The sequence below is a fragment of the Sinocyclocheilus grahami genome, unplaced genomic scaffold (assembly GCF_001515645.1).
Source record: "Sinocyclocheilus grahami isolate Dianchi unplaced genomic scaffold, SAMN03320097.WGS_v1.1 scaffold81.1, whole genome shotgun sequence".
Classification (NCBI taxonomy): Eukaryota; Metazoa; Chordata; class Actinopteri; order Cypriniformes; family Cyprinidae; genus Sinocyclocheilus; species Sinocyclocheilus grahami.
The window spans coordinates 2,323,797-2,350,860 of record NW_015505260.1 but is presented as its reverse complement, the minus strand read 5'-3'; the positions used below and the strand labels follow the sequence as shown (position 1 = coordinate 2,350,860).

The window sequence follows — 27,064 nt, the reverse complement described above, 5'->3', positions numbered from 1 at the left end:
CTACTTGACCTGTGTGCAAGGCAAATGGAGAGGATACTTTACGTGTTAAAGTATGAACTCTTACCTGTTTTTGTATGTCTTATTCTTGAAGTTTAAGTTGTAGATTGTGCGGATTAATTAATTAATGTATATATTGTAACATTTACATGTTTGGATTGTTTCAGAGCCCTGTATAGTGACGGTGGAGGAAATGGATAAAAGGGGTATAGAGTTGCAGTGGGGTGGACGACAAAAAATATTCTCACCACACAAGGATATAATCTCATTTGCATGTCAGACAGGCAAATATTTAAAAGATGAAACTACCTTAAAGGGGTCATATGATGCGATTTCATTTTTTCCTTTTTCTCTTTTGAGTGTTACAAGCTCTTGGTGCATAAATAAGATCTGTAAAGTTGCAAAGACTAAAGTCTCAAATCCAAAGATATTCTTTATAAAAGTTAAGACTTGTCCACACCCTCCTAAAACGCCTCGTTTAAACAAGCCCCCACATGTCTACGTCACTGTGTGGGAAGATTTGCATAACGCCGCCCAAATGTTCACACGAAGAAAGAAGGCGTAACTTTTATTCCAGCTGTAGTATTGTTGTTGTCGCGGCCATGTTGTGAAGGCGCTGTGTGTTTCGTTGTGAAAGCGAAACTACTTTGTTTGGCCTTCCAAAAGAGGACGATATCCACTTCATCATGCCTAGAGCTGATCCGTGCTGGTCGCTAAAGGAATACATCAACTTCGCGCTGTGGATCGCCGGACTGGCTTTCACCGTGGACAAAGCGGAGTCCAGGCCGGGGTCATCACATGTGGTTGCCGCAAGCCCGCCGGCCGCTCCTTCGTCGAATGCGCCAGGCACACCGTTTTCAAGGCCGCCAGCCACCACTCACTTTAGCCCGCAGTGTGTGACACTGTGTGACGCATTTTATGGAGGACTGTTTCCTGAACCTGCAGAGTAGACTACAATGGGTCTGTGCTCAAAGGCTGTTTCTATAAAGTGGGGCAGTTCCAACTTTGCAAGGACAGTCTGGCGCTTCTGACTCACAGCCTGTAAGTAAATTTTTTATATTTAAAGAATTTGCCACTGATGATTCAAACGCGAGTTTTAAGCAGTGTAGAGTAGCGCTTGTTGTTTGTTGTTCCTCCGATCACAAATGCAGACATGGTTTTATGTTTACACGGCGCGATATGCAACGCAACGCGTAAAAACACAGTATAAGTCATTATAATCCATAATTATGTCCCCACTGGATGCAACAAATGCCTCGTTTGTAATGGGTTTTATTGGTTTTGTCTCGCGGTGCCGGGAGACCGCTTCACAGTTTGTTAAGGGGCGTAACATTTCCGTCACACGCTTGAGGTATTCGGCCAATCACAACGCATTGGATAGCTGACCAATCAGAGCACACCTTGCTTTTCAGACCGATGAGCTTTGTAAAAATCGACGCGTTTCAGAAAGGCGGGGCATAGAAGAGAAACAATGTACAGTATGTGGAAAATAATGTGTTTTTAACCTTAAACCGCATAAACACATTTCATTACACCAAATACACAAAATAATGTTATTTTTTAGCAACGTCATATGACCCCTTTAAGACAAACTTGTACAAATGCAGTGAGGTTTCTGCCTCGGTGTGCATGATATCAACATTATTGTAGCGCGAAAGCACATTAATATAATGCGCGAGCGCGAATCACTCCGCTCGCGCGCTCAGATACACGCTGCTCTCACCCAGAGAGAGTGCGCGCACTTAAAACGTGTCTCTCCTCGCTCTCAAACTGTGTCCTGTGCACTCTCAAATCTCTCTGTGCTCGTGCACTATAGATATTAATTCTTTTCGCACCTGAATTCAACGTTGTCAAAAGTTATAATTATGCACTTTTAAAAAGTAGTCTCAAAACAGATTTGTGCAGGGCCTTTTCTTGATTTTTTTTATTGTTGTATTTTTGTTTTAACAAACTTGGTTATTGTAGCTACTTTGTTTTACTGTATCTCTTTTATGTTTGTATTTTGATCTTTTCTGCTAATGCACATATGCATGTCTTTGTAAAGTATGCTACTTTGTATACACTGTTTTAAAAGGTGCTCTATAAATAAAGCTTAAACCAATCAGACCTCCACAACTGACCGATGAAAATACTACGTGAAATCTAATTTAAAACCATTGCAATAAATTCTCAGTTGGTATGATGACAATAATAAGTAACAACTCCTCAAATCAACACCAAATGCAAAAATAGATGCTCTAATAGCATCGCTGTTTGGACATTTATTGTGATTTTTTTTCATGAAAATCCACTTAATATTAGCTACACATTCAATGGCACTCTCCTCTAAAACAGTGAATATACAGTTATATGACAGTTACATGTAATTACATTGTCTGCAAATGCATTAAACCCATAGAATAGAATGTAGCAATGTTATGGCAAATATGAAAAATTCATTATAGTGTTATATTTGGTCTCCGCGTAAGTATCGGTTTAGGGCATAGTGCATCTGACCCATATCTAAATAGTTCTGTCTTAAATCAGAAGATTTAAGATTAAAGATTCAGGTGCGAAAAGAATATCTATAGTGCATGAGCACAGAGAGATTTGAGAGTGCACAGGACACAGTTTGAGAGCGAGGAGAGACACGTTTTAAGTGCGCGCACTCTCTCTGGGTATCTGTGCTCTCGACATTTGTCATTAAAATAACGCCATAGTTTAATGCTTACAAAAACGGCTGGTAGGGACTACAACAAGTAACAAAACCAGATGCCCTCGGGAAAAGGCAACAAAGGGGGCAAGGCCATGCTGCGCTGCTTTAGAGAAGAGGAAGAGAAACTTTTATTGAAATCAATTGCTTGAAAGAAACACCCACCATTGCTCTTCTTTCATCCTGGACTAAGAGGACCAAGAGAAAACAAGCCTTGGTAAAGATGCTGCCTCCTTTTTCTGCAACCTTATCTCCAGCCTTTTCCCGGTAGATCTGCAGAAGCTCCAGTAGGGTTTCTACAGAGCTGTCCACTTCATAAACTGCATCAATGGTTCTGTTGTACTGAAAAATATATTGGAAAAAAAAAAGAAGCAAAAATCAACATTGTTATATGGAATTAATTAATCAGCATATGAGATGATTTTATACAGATTAACAACCCTAACTCCTTAATTATGAGGCAACATACTTTTGATAAGTTGAGAAGGACTTGGATGGATAATGTGATGATCTCCATTGAAGGCACACTTCTGTTGCAGCTCCTTATCAGAGTGAAGATGGTGTGTGTTGCTCCACTTTCCACAAGACGTTCACAGCACTCTGGTGAAAGTCTGGTGGCAGTATCTTGAACCATGACAAAAAGATAACATTAGCTATCATTTTATGAAACAGCCAACCTCCTATCTTTAAAAACAAGCTCTTACCCAAATGTTTCAAGGCTGCAAGAATGTAAGCATAATTCTGAAGTCCAAGCAGGTAGCTTAGCGCTGTTGTGGTCTTGTTACACAGCTTGTCCTCTTCCTTCACCCCTTGATTGACTTTCCTGAGACGATGCCTCATGGAAATGACTTTGCTTGTGTCATGATGTTTTCTTGAACAATGACCCCTCCAGAGTGCCTTAAAACAATTAATCCCATTATAAATATTCAAATTAATAGAGTTGTTCACCCCTAAAATTGTAAACACTTCCAACACCTACATTAACACTTTTGTGGACTAATGAAGCCAAGTTTTGAAAAAACAGTAAATACGGAGTAAATTACATACAATATATACAGTGGGTACGGAAAGTATTCAGACCCCCTTAAAATTTTCACTCTTAACAATATTGCAGCCATTTGCTAAAATCATTCAAGTTAAGTTTTTTTCCTCATTAATGTACACACAGCACCCCATATTGACAGAAAAACCCAGAATTGTTGACATTTTTGCAGATTTATTAAAAAAGAAAAACTGAAATATCACATGGTCCTAAGTATTCAGACCCTTTGCTGTGACACTCATATATTTAACTCAGGTGCTGTCCATTTCTTCTGATCATCCTTGAGATGGTTCTACACCTTCATTTGAATCCAGCTGTTTTTGATTATACTGATTGGACTTGATTAGGAAAGCCACACACCTGTCTATATAAGACCTTACAGCTCACAGTGCATGTCAGAGCAAATGAGAATCATGAGGTCAAAGGAACTGCCTGAAGAGCTCAGAGACAGAATTGTGGCAAGGCACAGATCTGGCCAAGGTTACAAAAAAATTTCTGCTGCACTTAAGGTTCCCAAGAGCACAGTGGCCTCCATTCCTTAAATGGAAGACGTTTGGGATGACCAGAACCCTTCCTAGAGCTGGCCGTCCGGCCAAACTGAGCTATCGGGGGCGAAGAGCCTTGGTGAGAGAGGTAAAGAAGAACCCAAAGATCAGTGTGGCTGAGCTCCAGAGATGCAGTTGGGAGATGGGAGAAAGTTGTAGAAAGTCAACCATCACTGCAGCCCTCCACCAGTCGGGGCTTTATGGCAGAGTGGCCCGACGGAAGCCTCTCCTCAGTGCAAGACACATGAAAGCCTGCATGGAGGACTCCAAGATGGTGAGAAATAAGATTCTCTGGTCTGATGAGACCCAGATAGAACTTTTTGGCCTTAATTCTAAGCGGTATGTGTGGAGAAAACCAGGCACTGCTCATCACCTGTCCAATACAGTCCCAACAGTGAAGCATGGTGGTGGCAGCATCATGCTGTGGGGGTGTTTTTCAGCTGCAGGGACAGGACGACTGGTTGGAATTGAGGGAAAGATGAATGCGGCCAAGTACAGGGATATCCTGGACGAAAACTTTCTCCAGAGTGCTCAGGACCTCAGACTGGGCCGAAGGTTTATCTTCCAACAAGACAATGACCCTAAGCACACAGCTAAAATAACGAAGGAGTGGCTTCACAACAACTCTGTGACTTTTCTTGAATGGCCCAGCCAGAGCCCTGACTTAAACCCAATTGAGCATCTCTGGAGAGACCTAAAAATGGCTGTCCACCAACGTTTACCATCTAACCTGACAGAACTGGAGAGGATCTGCAAGGAGGAATGGCAGAGGATCCCCAAATCCAGGTGTGAAAAACTTGTTGCATCTTTCCCAAAAAGACTCATGGCTGTATTAGATCAAAAGGGTGCTTCTACTAAATACTGAGCAAAGGGTCTGAATACTTAGGACCATGTGATATTTCAGTTTTTCTTTTTTAATAAATCTGCAAAAATGTCAACAATGCTGTGTTTTTCTGTCAATATGGGGTGCTGTGTGTACATTAATGAGGAAAAAAAATGAACTTAAATGATTTTAGCAAATGGCTGCAATATAACAAAGAGTGAAAAATTTAAAGGGGTCTGAATACTTTCCGTACCCACTGTATGTATTAAATAAGACACCATACCTGTGCCATTATTATTCCACGTTGTAGCCTCTCCTTGCGGCGTCTCAGAAGGAGCTTCCTAACTTCATGCTGGATAGTAGCGGCAGCTTTGTTGCGACGATGTAACCAAGTTCTCACTGCCTTCTGGGTCTTGATGATGTCTTCTCGGTCTTTAAGATATCTCTTTCTCTGCAGCTTTGCCCGGAAACATTGCTAGAAAATTTGGGGCAGAGAAAAAGAGAAATGTACACTGAAATTATTATTAGTAAAGGAGTAATTCAACGTTGGCAAGATACGGTTTTATTAAAAGTTGGCTCTATATGCAGTAAAAAATATTTTATTTAAATTGGTGCTACACGACCAGAAAAAAAGAAAAATCACTGTGAAAAAAAAAATAGAGAGAGGAAAACTTCAACACCCATAATGCAGTGGGTCCGATCCAACTGTCTGTGAGCGGGGATACAAAAATGCAGAAATCTGTCATTTTCACAAAAGCCCTGATCTGTCAACAGTGTACTCTTTCTCTGTTATCTGCACCAAGATATCCCCATTTATTTGTCACCAAAAGTATCTCAATGCAGGTAACAGAGGAGGAGTACACATTTTTCATTTACATATACTACCAACATTGTAACAATTCAAAGCTGATTGAAAATCTGTGAACTCACCCTTTAAGCTAAATGCATAACAAGCTAGCGGTTAATCGTCTATTCCATGAGGTTATCTCTGGCTAACAAAACAAATTTACTTTGCAAGTTTATAATGCATATTAAACGGCAGTAAAATTGATAAAGACAAGATGACTAAACTTACAAAATGCTTTTTCTTGGTCACACTAAATCCTAGTAATGGTTTTAAATTAAGTGCACATGGACAATGCATACATTTTTGTGAGAAATGGTTCCCAGAGCATCACATATTATTACGTGTCTGTCATGGGTTGTGGGGTAAAGTCACTATGTAATAAAGATTTTTTTTTCTTTTGATGGTTAAATGTACCTGGATGTAAAGGACCGAAGAGATCTTCCTCTTGGCGGATTTAAGAGCCCAGTGTGCTCGCAGAGCTCTCTGAATCTTTATTGCACAGAGATGATGGTAAACAGCAGCTGTGAAACGGAGGCGTCTTGCAGCACAAGCCATTTCTTTTACCTATAAAGGGAACAGGTTAAGACATTGAAACACTGATTAACTTTTAGCATATTGAGACCGCTCCGTTACTAAAGAATCAGGGATGAACATTAAGTAACCTACTCCAACTAGCTGGTTGCTGAACAATTACTTTAAAGGGGTCATATGACGTTGCTAAAAATAACATTATTTGGTGTAATGAAATGTGTTTATGCGGTTTAAGGTTAAAAAAAACACATTATTTTCCACATACTGTACATTATCGTTTCTCCTCTATGCCCCGCCTTTCTGAAATGTGTCGATTTTTACAAAGCATCATCGGTCTGAAAAGCGAGTTGTGCTGTGATTTGCCAGCTATCCAGTGCGTTAAGTTAAGTTTCTCTTTTATTGTCTCCCTTAGGAGAAATTTGTCTTAGGCAACCGGGAGAGCCGATCAAACATACAAAAAAAAAAACCCCATTCGGTTGTGATTGGCCGAATACCTCAAGCGTGTGACGGAAATGTTACGCCCCTTACCATACTGTGATGCCATGTCCCGGCCGGAGCGCCGAGACAAAAACATTAAAAACCATTATAAACGAGGCATTTGTTGCATCCAGTGGGGACATAATTACGGATTATAATGACTTATACTGTCTTTTTACGCGTTGTGTTGCATCGCGCCACGTAAACATAAAACCATGTTTGCATTTGTGATCGGAGAAATGACAAACAACAAGCGCTACTCTACACTGCTCAAAACTCGCATTTGAATCATCAGTGGCAAATGATAAAAGAAAACGTAATTACAGTCTGTGAGTCAGAACAGCCGGCATTATAGTCTACTCTCCCAGGATCAGGAAACAGTCCTCCATAAAATGTGCTGCACACATCTGAATATTTGGGTTGAACTGTTCCGGAACAGTGTTGTAAATACAACTTAACAACTGATTTCTAGTCGTGTCCTCTTTTGGAAGGCCAAACAAAGTAGTTTTGCTTTCACAAACGAAAAAGCATCACACACGGCGGGCTAGAGTGAGCGGCGGCGGGCCGCGCCATTCTCAAGCCCGCCGCCTCTGCTCACTCTAGCCCTCCGGCCGTTCCTCACTCTAGCCCCCAGCCTCTGCTCACTCTAGGCCACCGTGTGACCTTAAACCGCATAAACACATTTCATTACACCAAATAATGTTATTTTTAGCAACATCATGACCCCTTTAACTTTTATAAAGAATATCTCTTTGAATTTGAGACTTTAGTCTTTGCAACTTTACAGATCTTCTTTATGCACCAAGAGCTTGTAACACTCAAAAGAGAAAGGAAAAATTTTAATTGCATCATATGACCCCTTTAATTAGCACAGCCTCAGTTAACATTACTCATACATATAAAGACAACTTGCCTGTTGTCTCGCAAGCCAACCACGCCACAAAGCCTGAAGATAGACAGTGGCATTGTGTTGTCTTCTTCGATTTTTTTCTTTAATTCTGGCCAGCCGCAAAACTCGGAAATGGCGCTGTAGAATTATGACAGCATCTCTCTGTTGGTAATATCGACGTCTTTGGCTAAAGCCTCTGAAAGCTGACTGTATCTTCACAGTAGCGGTTATTTGCTGTGAAAAAAATTAATAGACTGAAGGCTTAGTGATGATTTCAAAAAATTGCTAAACATTTGTGTCAAAAATACATTTGTGAATAGTAGGACTGTTTCTATAGCTTCAGCGCTTCTTTTGAAGTCAAAGCAAAAGTTTAGCATGTAGCACAACACACTAACAGGGCAATTGACCCAATTATTTAAAAAAAAATCAGTCAAGGCCTAACAGACCAAAGGAAATACTTGGCAACACAAGCAAAATTACACAGGATAATGTCAACAATCCCTGCATAAATGAATGGACTTTGGTAAGAGTTTCTCTGAAACTTTTTTTTATCTCCAGAGAACAAACTTTAGTTAGACTGTGTGTATTTACTAAGTGATGTAATTGTTGCACAAAGTAAATTTTGATTACCGGAATTTATGCAAACTGGTCACAAAACAGTGTGACATTTCAAAGTTCACCTACATCCAACTTAAAGGAGCACTCAATCTTTTTTTTATTATTAAAAAGTTTTACACAAAGACAATAACAGTTCTTCAAATAAATGTTTAAAATCATTCGTATGAAAAGACTCCAGTTGTATCAGTAGCCCAAAAAAAGATTTATGCTACATTGAGCGGGTCGCATCATTAGGCTGCCATGTTGAAAATCACATGACTATCAAAACTTAATCTCAGTAATCTTAAATTATTGAAATATATATACACACACACACTAGTTGACAGCACCTTTAAGGACAGAAATATATAAAAAATCATTTTATAATAAATGTTTATTCCCACAAAAAGAACAAGCACCTTTTGAATGGAATCTCTCACTCTTTGACCTCTCCATAGTGCCTGGATGTATATAACAGATTTTGTAAACCTCAAGAAGTCAGCGTGCTGTTTTCTGGCGATTAGAGTTTCCCTCCATCTTTGCTGAATGGCTCGGACACTGTGCTGGACTGCTAGAAATCTTAATAGTGAAGGACAAATGGCCATGTGACTTCTTGTGACAATTTAAAAGCAGAAGAGAATAATATAATATCCTTTATTTGTTACCTTGAACGCTGGCGTCTTGCTTGAATACACCGACTAATGGTTGCAACAGCAGCTTGTTTTAAAATGTAGTTTCGTCTAGCTATGCGTCCTCGGAACCAGGCCTGAATTTTCCGAGCTGCCTGTGCTCGCACAGCATGTTGTCGTGTTTGATAAGCCCGAAATGCTCTCTGAGGTAAACCAGAGACAAACCAAACATAAAAATCAAATATACACACTTAAATCCAAATATCTCAAACAGGATCATCAGCAGAAACACAAAAGTGTATATTAAATAAACAGAAGCAAGATTTTAGCAGGAACCAGTGCTAGAGGTTCAAGGAAAAATTAAGAAAAAATTATTTTAGAGTTGTTACATGCTTACTTGTATCACAACAGCAGACTTTCGCAGTTGAAGAAACTGTGCACGCTCTCTCTGGAAGAGACGGAAAGCTCTGTAACACTTCTGTATGACCAACACAGATTCCTTGAGTTGCTGAAACCTGCGTCTCTCAATCAATCCTCGGTAACGTGACTGTTTGGGGGTAAGAAAAAAAAGTTTGGCCTTCCCAGTTAAGCCTCCTAATCACTTCTGTTGAATTTCCAAAGTGAATCAGGATTAAATAAATGACAAGACAGAATACAAGTATGGTGAATTGCATACCTGAATTGTGATGGCACTTGCACGCAATCTCTGAAAACTTCTGTACTCAATGTGTCCACGCACTCTAGCCTGAAGGATCTTTATGCTCTGGAGAGTCTTCAGATAACTGCTCCTCTGCTCCACTGTTGCCCTATGAGCTCTGTAATGCTTTTGGAAAGTAACAGTTGCTGCCTGCAACCTGCGGTATCTTCTTTGGGCCACAAACATTCTGTAATGAGCCTGCAACTTCAGGACACTTGAGCGAAGCGTCATGTAGCATTTGCGGTGTACATGCATGCGCATCACAGACTGAATCTTGATTGCAGCCCACCTTCTTTTTGCAAGCCTCCTCGCTAGCATTCCACGCAAGGCAGATTGCAAGGTAAGCGTAGCTTGCTTAAGAGCAACAAAACCATTCTGATCTTTCTGGACCAGTTTAAGTGATCTGTACCACTTCTGGATGACAGTTGAGTTTGCTTGCATCCTGGCATGCTGAACTCTGGCGCAATGGCCTCTGTACGCAGACTGAATCGCAATTGCCGCAGCCTTTTCTTTCAAGAAACGCTGTCGTTGGACAGCCATCCTTAGGTAGGACTGGATGGTTCTTGTAGCCTTGCTTCGTCTGGACAGTTCTCTCTCCTTCATCCCTCTGAAAGACTTCTGCAGGCATACAGCAGCATTTCTTACCTGCTGGTATCTACGCATCTGCTCGTCTCGACGTTTCCGAGCTCTAAATCTCTGCTGGAGGACCCTTGCTGCCCAGCGGTGTCTCTTAAATGTGGACCTTTGCTGGTACATCCGGAAAGCAGCCTGTATGATGATGGACGCTTCTTGCTTTTCTGCCAGTTGTCTCCTTAGAGAGTGTCCTCGAAAAGCTGCTTGAAGGACAATGGCGGACTTTCGTAAACGTAGATAGTTCTCCCGATCTGCTGTAGCCTGGATGTATGATCTGTAATGCCTCTGGATAATGATAGCTGACAACCTCATGGCCTGGTACTTAACCATCTCTTTGTGTTTCCTAAAATAAGACTGAATCAAGACAGCTGCTTGACGCTGTTGTAGTAGCTGCCTTCTAACTTTAAGACCTCTATAACATGCTTGAAGAACAAGTGCACCATGGTACATTTCAAGAAAATGCTTCCTCTGCTGTTTTGCTACCTTTGTGGCACGGAACCTTCGCTGAATGACAATGGCAGCGCATTTCATGGCTAAATACAGTTTACGAGCACTATAAGCTCTGAAAGTCGCCTGAACGGTGGTGGCAGCCTGATGCATTTGCTTCAAAGTCTGTCTGGACTTCATGCCACGATAGGCTGCTTGCAGAATCAAGGCAGCACTCTTCTGTTCCTGCAGTGCTGCCATCTCTCGTCTCATCATTTTGTTAGCTCTGAAACGTTGCTGAACAGTACAGACTGCCCACCGAAGTCGCTGGAAGCGCAACTTGAAGATGTGCTTCCTCACATGGGACTGAATGATTGTTGCAGCTTCATGCTCTCTTCGGATCTGTCGCCGGACCTGCATTCCTCTGAAAGTTGCCTGGATTGCAACAACAGCTCGGCGGTTGGCAAAATAATCTCTCCGATCGCGCCTTGCTACCAAAACGGATCTATAGTGCCGTTGACAGAATTCAACAGCAGCTCTGATGGACAAAAAGCACTTTCTCTGTTTGTGGGCAAGGTACTTCCTTTGAATGACCGTGGCTGCAAAATTAATTCTAGCAATGTCACGGCGTGTACGATTTCCTCTGTAAATAGCCTGAATTGCAGTTGCACTACACCGTAGCTTCAAAAAGTTCTCTCTTGCCTCTTTTCTCAGTAGATGGCACCTGTATTGCCTCTGTATGACCAATGCAGCCAGTTTCATAGCTTGGAATGGTACCCTAGTTCTGTACATTTTGTACATTGCCTGAATCACAGAGGCCGCTTTATGCTTTCTGTCGATTTCCTTCCTTACCCTCAACCCTCGGTACATAGACTGCAAAGTGATGGCGGCTGATCTCAAGGAGCAATACCTTTTGTGTTGTTGCCTTGCACTTACAATTGCTCTGTACTGTTGCTGAACACGAATAGTGGCATTTCTGAGAGTAAGGTAATCATGGCGTTGCTTGTATGCTCTATATGTCTTCTGGATCATTTTTGCAGATTTGTGACTTTCTGCAATTTGCTTTCTTACCATCATTCCACGGAAAGCTGACTGGATACATATGGCAGCTGTTTTTATGGCTATATATTCGTTCATGACAGTATTTTTAGTCATCACTGCCCTGAATCGCTGCTGTAAAACTGATGCGGCCCACTGTTGTCTTTGGTACTTTTTGAGTTGGGAATGTCCACGGAAATGTGCCTGAATCACTGTTGCCGCTTGGTGAGATTTTCTTAAGTAGCTGCGAACTTTCATTCCCCTGAATGCTGACTGAATAACTACAGCAGCATTTTTCATTTGCAAGTAAGTAGCTTGCATGCATTTGCCAACTCTGTAGGCTCTGTATTGCTGCTGTATGATGATAGCTGCGCACTTTGCAGCAAGAAAGGCAATGCGTACCTTATGCATTCGGAATTGAGATTGAATGATAGTAGCGGCTTGATCCTCTTGTCTCAGATTTTGCCTCACTTTGGAACCCCGATATATGGCCTGTAGAGTTATAGTTGCCTGCCTCAAATGGACGTAATGGCTTCTTTCCAACCGTCCAAGTGCGAAAGCCCGATGGCGTTGCTGAATGACAATAGCTGCATGTTTTAGAGCTAAAAACCTCTGACGGCAACTATGTGCTCTTATCACAGACTGAATCAAAGTCGCTGCTTTGTTTTTCTTCTGCAGTTCTTGTCTTGCTCTCTTGCCACGATAAGCACTCTGTAGCACAATGGCTGCTCTTTTCATTTCAGTGTATTCTGCGTACACTTTCCGCCCATCTCTGAAGGCTGTGTATTGTCTTTGAATGACTATGGCAGCCCGTTTCATTTCCAAAAACCGTGTCTGTGCCACATATCTACGGTAGTTCGACTGAATGATTTTGGCAAATCTGTGAAGTTGACTGATCTTCCTCCTCTCAGCACATCCTCGCCAAATTGCTTGAATTGTTACTGAAGCGAGTTTAAGAGCCATATACTCTTGTCGTAACTTGTCTCCAAGTACTTTAGCTCTGAATCTCTGTTGCAGAACAATGGCCGATCTTTTTAAACGTAAACAGTGCCTTTGGGCCATAAACCGCCTGAAAGCAGTTTGAATCAGAAGTGCAGCTTGGTGGTGCTGAGCCACAGATCGTCGGACTTTCCAGCCACGGAAAGCTGCTTGCAGAGCGAGAACTGCCCATTTAATCTTAACATACCTCTTCTGTTCTGCTTTTCTTAGAATGCAGGCTCGAAACCACCTCTGAATCAAAACTGCATTTTGCTTCATTTTAGATATGTGATTTCTGACGAGGTAGGCCCTGAATGCACTCTGAATGACAACTGAAGCATCATGCCTTTTCTTTAAAGCCTGGAACTTGTACCTTTGAAGGTGACCTCTGAACCATGCTTGAACACAAACAGATTTCCTTTTCATATCCAGGTATTGGGATTTACAACACTGCATTCTGTACCATGCTTGAATGCGCAAGGCTGCAGCATTTCTTTCCAGCAATCTTTTTGCATGCCACTTCCGGAAAGCTGCTTGGATCACAGAGGCGGCATGGTTTTTCTTTAGGAGACTTTGAATCCTCCAAGCTTTGAATAATTTCTATGGGAGGACAAGAAAATTTAAATTAGCCATCTAGAAGAGAATCCATAATTGATTTATTAATGAACTAACTGCTGAAATATTACAATTTTATATAACTAGGTAGAACAGTACAGGATGAGCTGTGTTACATATTGTCTTGAAAATACCTGAATTACAGTTGCAGCTGCATTTTGAAGAGCAAACTGTTTCTCATTTTTCAGCACTCTCAACTTTTCCTGTGCAACGTATCCTCTCCAGAATTTCTGGATCCTGATGGCTGCTTTATTTTGTTGAATCATTCTTCTTCTCAAGATGAACTTCCGCACAACGGCTTGGATTTTAGTGGCAGCCAAGTTCTTTTGCTGTGCAGGCAGAGCATATTCAACATAAGAAAAAAAAACTAAGTATAGAAAGGTTCCAAGCAGCTTTACAAAGTAGAAAAACTGTACTCTTACCTGAATAATCTCAATGTCCTTCTGTAGCTTGTATCTCCGCCATGCACCCTGGATGACCCGGGCTGCTCTCGTTTCATTGCGGAGATCCAAAAGACGGGTACAGAGGAAGGAGAGGTAGCACATGACAACCTGGGTTAAAAAAAAGTCACAATTTATCAATACGCATTAAATATACATTAATATAAAAAAGCATTTCAACACAATCTCAGTTTTTTTTCAACAAGTATGTTTTGCTGCGAACCCAAAATGTGGAAGGGGATTACAATCATTTTTACCTTTTCATTTGGGATGGTGTTGGACATATCCTCTGGATTTATCATCGCAGGCACCCCTCCAAGATAAGACACGGCAGTGTTCACCAACTGAAAGTTACTTCTCTCATTCTCAAGTAGCTCTCTGAAGTTCACTGACGGGGATTCTGAACACAAGGTAAAAACAAAAAAAAGCAAACCATTCTGAGACATTTATGGTGTTAAAATGTATAAATTACCACACAATTATGGGAATGTTTCATCTAAAAATACATAAAAAAAAAAAAAAGTCATTTATTCAAAGTACCAGTTTGTACTGTGGGCAAATTTTCAAAAGAGCAGTCCGAGTCAGTCGAGGAGTTATTGAGCTCCACTCTGCCACGATGGCCACATTCAATGGTCTGCGTTGTTCTCTGTTGAATCTCTTCTGCAGGGAGATGACCAGGATGGTAATGATGAATGAGGTAGCACAGGATACGACCATCTGAGAATGACACCGTGAAGTTTTCAGCCTGGAAAAATAATGGAGAGATATTGTTCAGAAAAGGATCCTATGCAGGATTAACTTTCTGCAATACTTCCAGAAAAAACAAATACAACTTTGGATCAACAAACCTGTATTGAATGAATAAACAAGCAAACTATTTCTTTAATGTGACTCACCTTTAAACTGTAGAACTCACAAACTGCACTGATCCAGTCCATAAGCAGTGTCACTTTTTGGCTGGGATGTTCAAATGCTTGTCTCGCCTTCATCCTGGTCACTGCAATCCCACCGTTAGCCATTAATGAGGCCAGCTTCTGTTTTGTCCTCCACGTTTTCCGGAGGAAACTTATTTCCTCTTTGAGCTGATTCTCATCAAGTAGCACTTCCACCTATAGAGAAAAAAGTGCATCAGAATGTAAGGTCAATATTTAAAACAGTCACACATACATTATCAGAAGATATTAAAATAAGCATCAGTCATACAAATTATTTATAAAATAAATAAATTAATTAATTAAAAAAAAGAAGAAGATGTGTTATTCAGCCCTGGTCGATACCTGGAAGGCAAATATGATTTTCCACAGGAGGTTTAGGGTCTTTTCCCTGTGTCCATCCACAATGTCTCTGGAGTCAATGTTCGCTCCTTCAAGACAATGATGACAAATTCAGAGTGCTTTTTTTTTTCATTCAGATTCTAAAGGCACTGTTAGTTATTTACCATCAAGAAACTCACCATGCTCATCTCTAAGGTCAACACCTTTGTCTTTCAGAACCTGTAGTGCAACATCAACATTGTGCACTTTCTGCAGGCGGCTAATAGCGGGTATCCGCAGCTTTCTAGACAAAGTCCAGTCCAGAGTGAAGAGCTCCATGACCCGTCTGAAGATGAATATAGAAACATTTAGTGCAGAGATATATATACATATATATATATATATAGGCTTTCTAAATGTCAAATCTAAATATTGGCTTGGGTAACAACAGCAAAGACATTTTATTATGACGCATGAACAATAAACATGCAAAAATGAACATTTTCAAATCAAACATACACCAAACGAATGCCACATCTCAAGTCAACAGCAAGATTCTTCACGGCAAAGTTGAACTCATCCAGAGGTGTCTGAACATGGGATACATCTAGGCCCAAGTGGCTGAGGTGCCGTGACAAAATGCCTTCACCGCTGAGGAAGTCCCGAGAGAACGCTAGGAGCAGATCTTTGCTTGACTATAGGGAAGGAAGTACAGAAAAATACAAAAAAAGTGCACTATTGTGAAATTACTTATTGTGTTTTAACTGCCTTTATGCTACCTTTTTTCCCTGTTTAAAATATATACATAAACCCTCACACCTTAAATTCAGCATCCATGCAGAACAAACAAGGATCATGTTCGATCAGTCTGGACTCTTTGGCTTTATCCAGGAAGCAGACGAGCAGGATTAGTTTCTTTAAAGTGAAGCGAGAAAGCGCCTCCTCGTGGCCTGATGAGTGAAAGTGAAAAAATAAAGAACCTGTTGTAACAGACATACTGTTTGCAAAAGTAAAAAGAAATAATAATAATAATAAACACTATGAAAAAAAATAATATAAAAAAAATAAAAAATTAAAAAATTAATTTATAAATTAATTAATTTCAATAAATAAATTCAATTACCATCTCTGTACAAATGGGGCACTTTAGGGTGCCTGAACTCAGCAGCTAAGTCTGGGTTCCACAGCAGACGTCCAAGAATAAACATGGCCAGTCCCATGACATCACTGTTGCTTTCAAGTGATATTAGCTCTCCAAAGATTGTCTGAAACAAGGAATGGGTAAGTGATATGTCATACAAGAAAACAGAATGTAGCCAATGAATAATTTTTTTTAATATATTTTCAGCAAGCAGACAAGTGAACATTATGTTTTCCCAAAGAAAAGTAAATACCTCAAATCCGATTCGCAGCCAAAGTGGATTGTATGATATCAGCCAGTTAAGAACTTTCTGACGCTCACCTGAGAAATAAACAAAAAAGGTGAAAAATGAGAAAAGATTCACCTTAAAGGATTAGTTCACCCAAAAAATGAAAATTATCTCATGATTTACTGACCCTCAAGCCATCCTAGATGTATGTGACTTTTTCTTCTTTCAGACGAATACAATCGGGAGTTATATTAAAATACATCCTAGCTCTTCCAAGCTTTATAATAGGAGTGGATGGTAGCCCAAAATTCCAAGTCCAGAAAACTGAACCAATCCATTCTAAAAGAAGTTCACATGGCTCCGGGGGGTTAATAAAGGCCTCCCGAAGCGAAGCGTTTGTGTAAAAGAAATATCCATATTTACAACTTTATAAACCTTAATCTCTAACTTCCGCTAACGGTCGTACACGCGTTCACGAGAGAGTGGCTTTCAGCAGATGACGTAGGAAGTAAGCATAGCATAAGCTCCAGTGAGAATATGCTAGTCTCGCGAGAAACAAGTTTTGTTTACGGCAAAGGAAAACCAGTGTCCTCTTGGCTTATATTGAAATCCTCCGACATTTTTCTTTACAAATCTTCGTTTTGAACTACTAATTCGTGACTGGTGTTTTGTTTTGCTCTCTCCTCTGCACTTCCGCATTCGTCACGTGTTTGCCTACGTCCTACGTCATCCGCTGGACGCCACTCTTTCGTGAATGTGTGTATGACAGTTAGCGGAAGCTAGATTAAAGGGGTCATATGATGCGATTTCATTTTTTCCTTTCTCTTTGGAGTGTTACAAGCTCTTGGTGCATAAAGAAGATCTGTAAATTTGCAAAGACTTAAGTCTCAAATCCAAAGAGATATTCTTTATAAAAGTTCAGAGTCAGCCACACCTGCCTAAAACGGCTCGTTTGAACACGCCCCCACATATCTACCTCACTATGTGGGAAGATTTGCATAACGCCGCCCAAATGTTCACGCAAAGAAAGGCGGCGTAACTTTTATTCTCTCTGTAGTATTGTTGTTGCCGCCGTCCGCCATGTCCTGCAGACGCTGTGCGTTTCGTTGTGAAAGCGAATCTACTTTGTTTGGCCTTCCAAAACAGGACGATATTGCTTCGTCATGCCTGGAGCTGATCCGTGCTGGTCAGCGAGGAAATACATCAACTTAGTGCTGTGGATCGCCTTTCACCGTTTTCACCGCTCCTTCCCCGGGACCGCCGTTCTTGACCCCGCCGCCTCAGCTCACTCTTGCCCGGCTTCAGCTCACGCTAAGCCGGGGCTTTCGCTCAAGCTAGGCCGCTGTGTTTTTCGTTGTGAAAGCGAAACTACTTTGTTTGGTTTTCCAAAAGAGGACTATATCCGCTTCGTCATGCCTGGAGCTGATCCGTGCTGGTCAGCGAGGAAATACATCAACTTAGTGCTGTGGATCGCCTTTCACCGTTTTCACCGCTCCTTCACCGGGACCGCCGTTCTTGACCCCGCCGCCTCAGCTCACTCTTGCCCGGCTTCAGCTCACGCTAAGCCGGGGCTTTCGCTCAAGCTAGGCCGCTGTGTTTTTCGTTGTGAAAGCGAAACTACTTTGTTTGGTCTTCCAAAAGAGGACGATATTCGCTTCGTCATGCCTAGAGCTGATCTGTGCTGGTCGCTGAGGAAATACACCAACTTAGTGCTGTGGATCGCTGGCACATTTTATGGAGGACTGTTTACTGATCCAGGGAGAGTAGACTACAATGACGGCTGTTCTGACTCTCAGTCTGTAATTACGTTTTCTTTTATCATTTGCCACTGATGATTCAAACGCGTGTTTTGGGCAGTGTGGAGTAGCACTTGTTGTTTGTCATTTCTCTGATCACAAATGCTGACAGGGTTTTCATCAATGCATCGCAACGCGTAAAAAGACAGTATAAGTCATTAAAATCAGTAATTATGTCCCCACTTGATGTAACAAATGCCTCGTTTGTAATGGGTTTTAATGTTTTTGTCTCGTCGCTCCGGGACAAGTCATCACAGTATGGTGAGGGGCGTAACATTTCCGTCTCACGCTTGAGGAATTCGGCCAATCACAACGCACTGGATAGCTGGTCAATCACAGCACAGCTCGCTTTTTCAGACCGATGATCTTTGTAAAAATCAACGCGTTTCAGAAAGGCGGGGCATAGAGGAGAAACAATAATGTACAGTATGTGGAAAATAATGTGTTTTTTTTTTTTACTTTAAACCGGATAAACAACATTTCATTACACCAAATACACAAAATAATGTTCTTTTTAGCAGCATCATATGACCCCTTTATAAAGTTGTAAATATGGATATTTTTCTTACACAAACGCATCACTTCAGAAGGCCTTTATTAACCCCCCGGAGCAGTGTGGACTTTTTAATAATGGATTGGTTCAACTATTTGGACTTCAAATTTTGGACTACCATCCACTTATAAAGCTTGGAAGAGCCAGGATTTTTTAAATATAACACAGATTGTATTTGTCTGAAAGAAGAATGTCATATACACCTAGGATGGCTTGAAAGTGAGTAAATCATGGGGTAATTTAAATTTTTGGGTGAACTATACCTTTAAGAGACGATAAATAAATTAGTCCATTAAAACAAATATTTACAATATTTAGCATAGTAAGAGTATTTTTAGTAGTACAATTGTTTTTTTGTTTTTTTTATTAATAGTATTTTATAGTACAGATTATATTGATATACATTGACAGTAATGACATTTATAATGTTACAAAAGATTTCCATTTTTTCTATTCATCAAGGAATCCTAAAAAAACAACCCTATCATGGTTTCCACAGAAATATTAAGCAGCACAACTGCTTTCAACACTGATAATAAATGTTTCTTTAGCATCAAATCATCATATTATAATAATTTCTGATAGATCATGTGACACTGATGACTGGAGTAATGATGCTGAAAATTCAGCTTTGCACCATAGGAATAAATTACATTCTAAAATATATTAAAGTAAAAAAATATATATTTATAAAACAATATTTCATAAAACTACTGTTTTACTGTATTTTGTGATCAAATAAATGCAGCCTTGCTGAGCACAAGAAACTTTTTAAAAACATGATCACAACGATCAGTTAGATGTGCCCATGTCCTACAAGCATAATTCACAATGACAAAGCATATAACGTTTTGCATCTCATACCTATGTCCTTCCAGAGATGTCTGTCCTTTCGCACAAGGAGCCTCTTGGCTTCCACTTCCAGTTCGAGTCTCTGGATGGCCTTTACCATGGTGTCTGATGTAAAAAGCTTGCAAGCTGCTCGTCGAAGGCGGTTTAGCCGTTGACGGGCTGTGTAGGTTCTAAAAGACATCTCTTCTTTTGTAGGTGCTTTGGGTATGTTGAATTTGTCGTTCCCCATAGTTAATGATAAGGCATTCACTAAGACACAATAAAAGGAAGAAAGATGTTAAAAGAATGCTGCGGAAATAACTTAAAATTAGGGCTGGGCAATATAGCTAAAAAATATATCAAAGATATAATGTTTTTATATCGTTCGGTATCGAATTGTAAAACAAAGCAATACAATTTTATCTTTTTTTATTTAACCACTTTATTTTAAAATTAACCCAATTTATTGAGACAAACAACAAATATTTTTTGTTTTAAAAGTAAACAAATATCAAATTTCTAATGTTTTATATGCAGATTAAATAAGGTTTAAGGAAACTTTTGGCTTGTCTCCCAAGGCCACAGGATTAGCAATTAGCAAAATAATGCAGCACATTTAAATTGTCAACGCAAGGAAACAAAAGTCTATAAAAAAACCTGCATTACGTCTAAATTAACTTTTTAACTTTTTTTTATTAATTTATAACTCATATAAATCAAATATAATTTCGTAAATTGCATAAACAATTATGAACAAAACAGCATCACGTATTTAGACTATGCATTGCTTAATACAAAGAGCCGAATTACCCATCACACAGATTGCATTTAAAAAGACGCAGTGAAAAGGAATAAACATCCACAAATTCGCGACATGTTTTCTAAAAGTTTAAACTGTTTTAACTTTGCATGGCTACATTGCTTGTATGTAGGGCTGGGCATCGTTCAAAAATTTCCGATATCGATACCTCGACTTCGATACCGGTTCCTGAACGATACTTTTTTTCGATATTAATTTTATGAAATCAATTTTAACAAGATTACATTATCTAAAAAAAAAAATTTGGTTTTATTTTTCAGCTTGTTGATGTTTATATAATCTCAAAGACTCATCTCCTGAGCCACTGCACAAAGGAACAAAACGTAACCAACAAAATAAATCAGTGCAAATAGTTTTAATAAAGCTCAAATAGTCTTCAGTTTACACATCTGTTAGGCTACATTTACACTAGTGCGTGTTCGTTTTAAAACGCATAACTCAGACAGAATCATGATTTCTATTTATTTTCCAATGATTTACTGATGAGCATTAGCAACTTCCAGTGCTGTCTGCCTGTGTTCTCTCTTCCATGATCGCTGCTCGGACTCAGAGGTAATAACATATTTAATTTCAGCAACATTACATGACCAAAACACACATTAGACGGCAATCAGAAGTTATTACAAACACTCGATGGTGGTTTAAAGTGAGTTGAGTAAAAGCGGAATATAAATCTTATTTATTGTCTTATGTAGCATGATGCTACAGTTTGCATGAATGACCACATAACATGCGCTTTTGGTCGTGTAGTATGAACGGACATCTGCATATGATCGGAACTCCACGCAGCTCCCGCGCTACTCTCCATTGGAAATGAATGACTAAATGACCGTTCTGTCGCTTGTCGGAGACAGTGGAAAGCCGGCTTGAAACACCAGTATGACGAGGATCGTTTTCATTTTAAAACAAACGCACCAGTGTAAATGTAGCCTTACATCTAAGGGGGCTGGGACGCATTCACACTACAGCCTCACGTGTGCGCCACATCTCTGAGTGTAACAGGTGTAAACTAGTAGGTGTGTTCGACTTGACACGGACCGACTGTGCAGACCGATCGGTGTATTACAGTACCACGAGAGCTAAAGAGAGCAGACTGCTCCATGGTATCGAGGCAATTCGGTCGGTGCCTAAAAAGTATCAAACTCGATACCCAGCCCTACTTGTGTGAGACGCGAGTGCAGCAGTCTTATTTGTCTGTCTAAAATGCATGTTAAAAATGCATAAAAATGCGCTGAATATGCGTTCTGTGTGAACGGCTTGGTTTCGGTTTTCACCTAATCGAGATCTTCTCCGCATTGAGCTTCTATATTTCTCTAATATTTTGAATGCATAACACAGCAGCGGCGCATCTCGTGGGCTAGACTAACAAAACAATAAAATGCAACAATGCACTTACATCTTTATCACCGCATCTCGTGCGCCACTGATGACGCTCCCTGACACACTCCTAACATTCAAATGCAAATGTTTATTTTAAATTCGACTAATATTCTTTTTTTTTTTTATTCACCATCTCCTCATCACAGGCAAGCACAGCACTCAATTCAGCATGTGTTCATGTTTGTGTGTGCTGTCTGCGTCACTCATAGCACGTGCCTATATCGAACATTTTTTAATATCGTTATCGAAGAAGGTGTACCGTCGATAAATATCAATACAGTTTTATTGCCCAGGCCTACTTAAAATGATTCAAATTCAAAGTATATGAACAAAAACGAAAGAGCCAACCTTTGGTAACTTCAGTAGCAACTTTGAAGTCATCAGGAGTGAGAATATAATTCATCCACCAGGTGAAGCCCCGCTCCTGCTTCTCAATCCATCGTTCATCATAAAACATGTTCTTTGCAGCAAATGGCAGTGGATGTCTCGGTATGGCTGTCAGGATTGTACAATGCAAAATACTATGCCTCTTAAAATACAACAAAAATTATGAGAATATAGCAGTAAAAACATACCAGTCTGTGTCGGCTTCATAAAAGTCAGTTTGGCCTGCGCTACAGCCACGATCCTTGCAGTCTTTCGACTTGAGCTGCTCAGTGACTTCACAGACCGACCATCTATATCAGTCAAATACATTTAAAATGGTATTTCCACTAAACATCTGGTACATTATTCAAAGTCTATTTCAAGACCTGCCATTCTAAAAAGGAGGAACACAATGTATTCTTACCTTTTTGAGTCGTTTTTGGAGAGGATTTCTTTGGTGGAGGTTTTGTGAACTTTCTTGAACTTGGTGGAGCTTTAGGAAAAAAAAAAAAAAGAGGTTTTATTCATTTAAAAAGAATGTCCAAACGTCTCAAATAATCTATACCAGAACGTATTTGATAATGCATACTAGATTTGCTGTATAACATGCACAATGAGTACACTTGAATTACCTATAGCTTTTCGTTGCTGTCCAGATGTGGACCTTGAAGTGAACGTTCTTTCATGGCTTGGTCTCTCTGTTGCATGAGCCGGAGCACGGCACTTTTTTGCTCGGATGTTTGACTTGTCTTCCGAGTGACCTCTCAAAAACTCATCACTTTTTCTCTTTTTACTCTGCACAAATGTCCTGCATTCCACAGGATCCTGATTAAGACCTGGTTGCACTTTGTCAGAGACGTTACCAGCTGCTGACTCCAGACCGCTTGACGGGCAGCTACTAACGGAGGGCAAAACTTGAGGTTGTATGGGAGATATAGAAGACAAAAGCTGCTCAGGAGGGGATAACTTTAAGATTGGCTTCTCTTTTGAAACCTGTATTGAAGTTAGAGAAAATGTGGGCTCTAGTGCCACATCTGGACTTGAATCTGAGCTAATGACAGGTAAAGCAGAGATGCTGTCAGGAGAACTTGTGTTGGATTCTGCATTACTTGGTTCTGAGAGCTCTAAGGTCTTCTCCAAGAGCCTGCGCCTGGAGGTTTTCTTCTTACGCAAGCCTGGACTCTCGACAGAAGCTTCTGCTTTGCCTTTGGTCACTGTGGTAGAATTCACAGGAAACTTCTTGGGACCATCAGGAACAAGGGCATCATCCACTTTATTTGACTTGGTCACTGTGGTGCTGCTAAAAGTTAACGCCTGCAGCCTAAATGCATCAAGATTTGATTCAATGCCTATGACTTTGTTGGGTTTCACACAGAAAGTCAACCTTGGGTGAGCACCTTCAACTGGTGGTGAAATGACTGCAGCTGCTCTAAATGAAGTTTCTGGATCTGGTTTTTCAGACTCAAGAGAATCAGAAAAATCAAAGCTTGAGCAAGCATTAGGTGGACTCACCGCATGCGACAGATCTGATCCTATAACATCCAGAGCATCTTTTACAGACAGAGACGGTTTCTCTGACTCTCGACTTTGATCTTGTGCGAATTGTCCAATCACCGGAAGTGGACTCTCAAAGCACAATGGCTTTCCAAACCTCTCTGGGGTGCTGGCGATATAGATTTATCGGCCAACATATCGGTTATCGGCTTTCAAAAATAAAGAATAATCGGTTATCGGTATCGGCCAAAATTTTCATATCGGTGCATCCCTAATGAAAATATACAAAAAGTTAACTTCGTACATAAATATTTCCTATCAGTTCACAGGCACTTCTTCCACTAAAACGTTCGTGGTGAATTAGTCTGGTCTGGTTCTGTTCATTGATTGGGTGAGAGCAATTCAAACTTAATGGCTGTGGAAATCAGCGGACGTGGCTTATTATACTACAAGGAAAGCGCTGTAATTAACACGCTTTTGTGCAATCAGAACAGCATTTTTTTACGGCGTCCTGTGGCAAGCCAAACGGCATTAAGAGGCGCTTTTTACAAACACTAAAATGCCGTTAAATATGGTGTTTTTTTACCATTTACGCACATTTTTACGGCGTCTGCTATCAGGACGGCGTATTTGATGGCGCTAATGCTGTTAACACAATTTATCTATAATGTAATTCTGACTCTTTTGGCTTTCCATACTACACAAATACTGAAGTGCGTGTGACGCTCAAGTAACAGTTAAAATAATGCTGTCTTCAGGCTGAAAAATAGACAATGTGCATTTAAGCAACTTTCCTTCAAACCGTTCCAAACTTACGACTTAGGCTACTTTCTTCAGTGGAGCTCGAAATGAGATATTTAGCAGAATGTTCATGCAGCTCTTTTCCATATAATGAAAGTGAACAGGGACTGTCTGAGCTGTCAAGCTCCAAAAATTGACAAAAGGCAGCATAAAAGAAAACTCATGCGGAATATTCCATAGGTAAATTGTGGTCTTTTTCACAACACACTTATTCATCTCAGCACAGATAAGCTCTACCTTTGCATATTCTCAAATATAGAGTGTCAAGATGTGTCCCATCAGGTTTGACATAAACTACCACATCCAATAAATAATGCTGTCTTCAGGCTGAAAAATAGACAATGTGCATTTAAGTAACTTTCCTTCAAACCGTTCCAAACTTACGACTTAGGCTACTTTCTTCAGTGGAGCTCGAAATGAGATATTTAGCAGAATGTTCATGCAGCTCTTTTCCATATAGTGAAAGTGAATAGGGACTGTCTGAGCTGTCAAGCTCCAAAAATGACAAAAGGCAGCATAAAAGAAAACTCATGCGGAATATTCCATAGGTAAATTGTGGTCTTTTTCACAACACACTTATTCATCTCAGCACAGATAAGCTCTACCTTTGCATATTCTCAAATATAGAGTGTCAAGATGTGTCCCATCAGGTTTGACAAACTACCACATCCAAGGCAGCTGCTTCTCGTGTGTTTTGTAATCAATAACACACTCATTTTTAATATGCTCATATTTAGATGGCACAAATACCATTTGAATGTTGTCCACAGAATAAAGAAATATAAAGATACAGGTGAATTAATAAAAATGTTCATTTCTTGGTGAGTTATTTCTCTACAGATTGCAAAATAGCTTGGTGCATGTGTAAATTCTGTAATCTGAATAAACCCTATCCAATGCATACACTAAAAAAACATGTCTCATTCACATAGTACGATATTTATTTTACTTTAACGTAATTGTAATAGGCAATACACTTTTTTTAACCACATTCATAGACTTTCTTTGTTTTGTTAAGCTGGAAAGCTCACTAGGTTTAGACACATAGCTTCTTGTTTACTCTTACTTGTATTGTAAAAGACCTCTGATCAACCGAAAAGCCGTTGGATGCTGAAATTTTATCCACAATGACTGTCGTTGTTGCATCCTCGGTGGGATTTTCGATTCGTAAAGGCAGAGATTTTGATGATCCCAACTTGATCGTCCCAAACGACACGAAAGGAGACCTAGAAAACTGAAGCAAACTCAGCACAGGAATTGAAGTGTTGTTTTCCTTGCCGGGTTTATCGCGACTACAATGAGAATCAAATGTTGGACTAAAGTCTAAACACTCCGCTTTCGCGACTTTAAACGACATGTTTACAACTCATCTAAATGAACGGCGATTCAGTACATCCACATGTCAGTGATGCTGAGCTGCATTGAAATACCGTTTAAAACCAGAGTGCGTAGTCGCAAGTTTTGAATTTGAGTACAGACCAGGCGGCCAATCAGCTCGTTGCAGCTAATAGAATTGTCCAATCACTGGAAAGAAAAGCAAACTCGAACCAATCAAAGTCCTAGGATTCCTTTAAAAATCTGTAGACACGCCCACAATGCAGGAAGCTGCTTCATGCACGTTCAACGTTGGAAGAGTTCAGACACTTGTTGGTCAGGGTTTAACCGACTGGCCATTTGTTGCATGTGGTTTGAAGTGTAAAGACGGCAGCATGCATATTGTGTGCGTTTAAGCGTTTGTCCACAGCACTTATGATTACGAAATAAGATCCTCAAAAGGAAAAAAAAATCACAAGAATAGAGTTCTTATTTGCAGCAGCTATTAGCGTTACAATATTAGTGTTTTCCCCCTTTTTTGAGCTGCAAATGAGAAAAGAGAGATAGAATTTGCGTTTGTTTTGAGGGTTTTAGTATTCAAAAACTGGTGATGTAATTCGTATAGTCATCGTATGCCAATGAATATGCTTGTATAGGTTATTATGTTTCTTTACCTCGTAGTTGTGCTAAATTGCAAAACTCAAGGTGACTTTTAAATGATTATTTTTATAGTAATTGCCTATTTCTTTTATTTTTCTTATGCTGTTTGTAACAATCCAATTTTTTTGTGAAAATTATGATTTCTTATAATTCACATTTTATGAAAATGTATATGTATGTTATTTCTATTTATTCACTTTTTAGAAGTAGACCATGGAAGTGTAGAACTGCACGATGATTTATAATAATAATATTTATTTATTTTCTTATTTTTGTTCTTTTCATAACAGTCCAAAATGGACAAAAAATAATCTATGTTTGTATTTTTCTATTTAATTAAATTCATTTTTATTTTAGTCCTCACCATTTAAAAAAAAATTTGAGGAAAAAAATGAAAGAAAGGAATATACAATAGTAATAATAGTGGAGAATTATTACTAACCGCGGATAAAAAATGTTGAAATGACAGATTCACCCATGCAAGGTTCATGGCTTGGAAAACAAATGTGTTAGTTGTTTAACCGGAAGGC

At 39.8% G+C, this 27,064-nt stretch overlaps 1 protein-coding gene across 1 annotated transcript; it reads right to left on the bottom strand.

Moving 5' to 3' along the window:
- Positions 1-26,022, bottom strand: aspm (assembly factor for spindle microtubules). The gene is made up of 30 exons (XM_016273816.1): positions 25,627-26,022; positions 24,495-24,518; positions 24,346-24,398; positions 22,898-23,928; positions 22,690-22,758; positions 22,475-22,576; positions 22,248-22,394; positions 19,733-19,969; positions 16,544-16,611; positions 16,273-16,414; positions 15,969-16,099; positions 15,669-15,844; positions 15,350-15,495; positions 15,174-15,259; positions 14,793-15,005; positions 14,437-14,641; positions 14,154-14,296; positions 13,879-14,007; positions 13,591-13,785; positions 9,746-13,441; positions 9,467-9,616; positions 9,106-9,272; positions 8,860-9,019; positions 7,868-8,077; positions 6,361-6,510; positions 5,383-5,574; positions 3,394-3,586; positions 3,159-3,313; positions 2,855-3,031; positions 1-9 (listed from the first exon to the last, which is right to left on the bottom strand). Exons 1-30 carry the CDS (start codon positions 25,915-25,917, stop codon positions 1-3), a joined length of 8,847 nt encoding a protein of 2,948 aa, XP_016129302.1. The 5' UTR covers positions 25,918-26,022.
- Positions 26,023-27,064: the final 1,042 nt, after the last annotated feature.

Bases quoted from the DNA above. Each gene is read 5' to 3' on its own strand.
- aspm (XM_016273816.1), bottom strand. From the start codon at position 25,917: ATGTCGTTTAAAGTCGCGAAAGCGGAGTGTTTAGACTTTAGTCCAACA. The intron at 9,020-9,105 runs GTAACAAATAAA...TTCACTATTAAG, and splicing joins GCAAGACGCCAGCGTTCAAG to ATTTCTAGCAGTCCAGCACA. The intron at 8,078-8,859 runs GTGCTTGTTCTT...TTTTTTTCACAG, and splicing joins TGAGAGATTCCATTCAAAAG to CAAATAACCGCTACTGTGAA.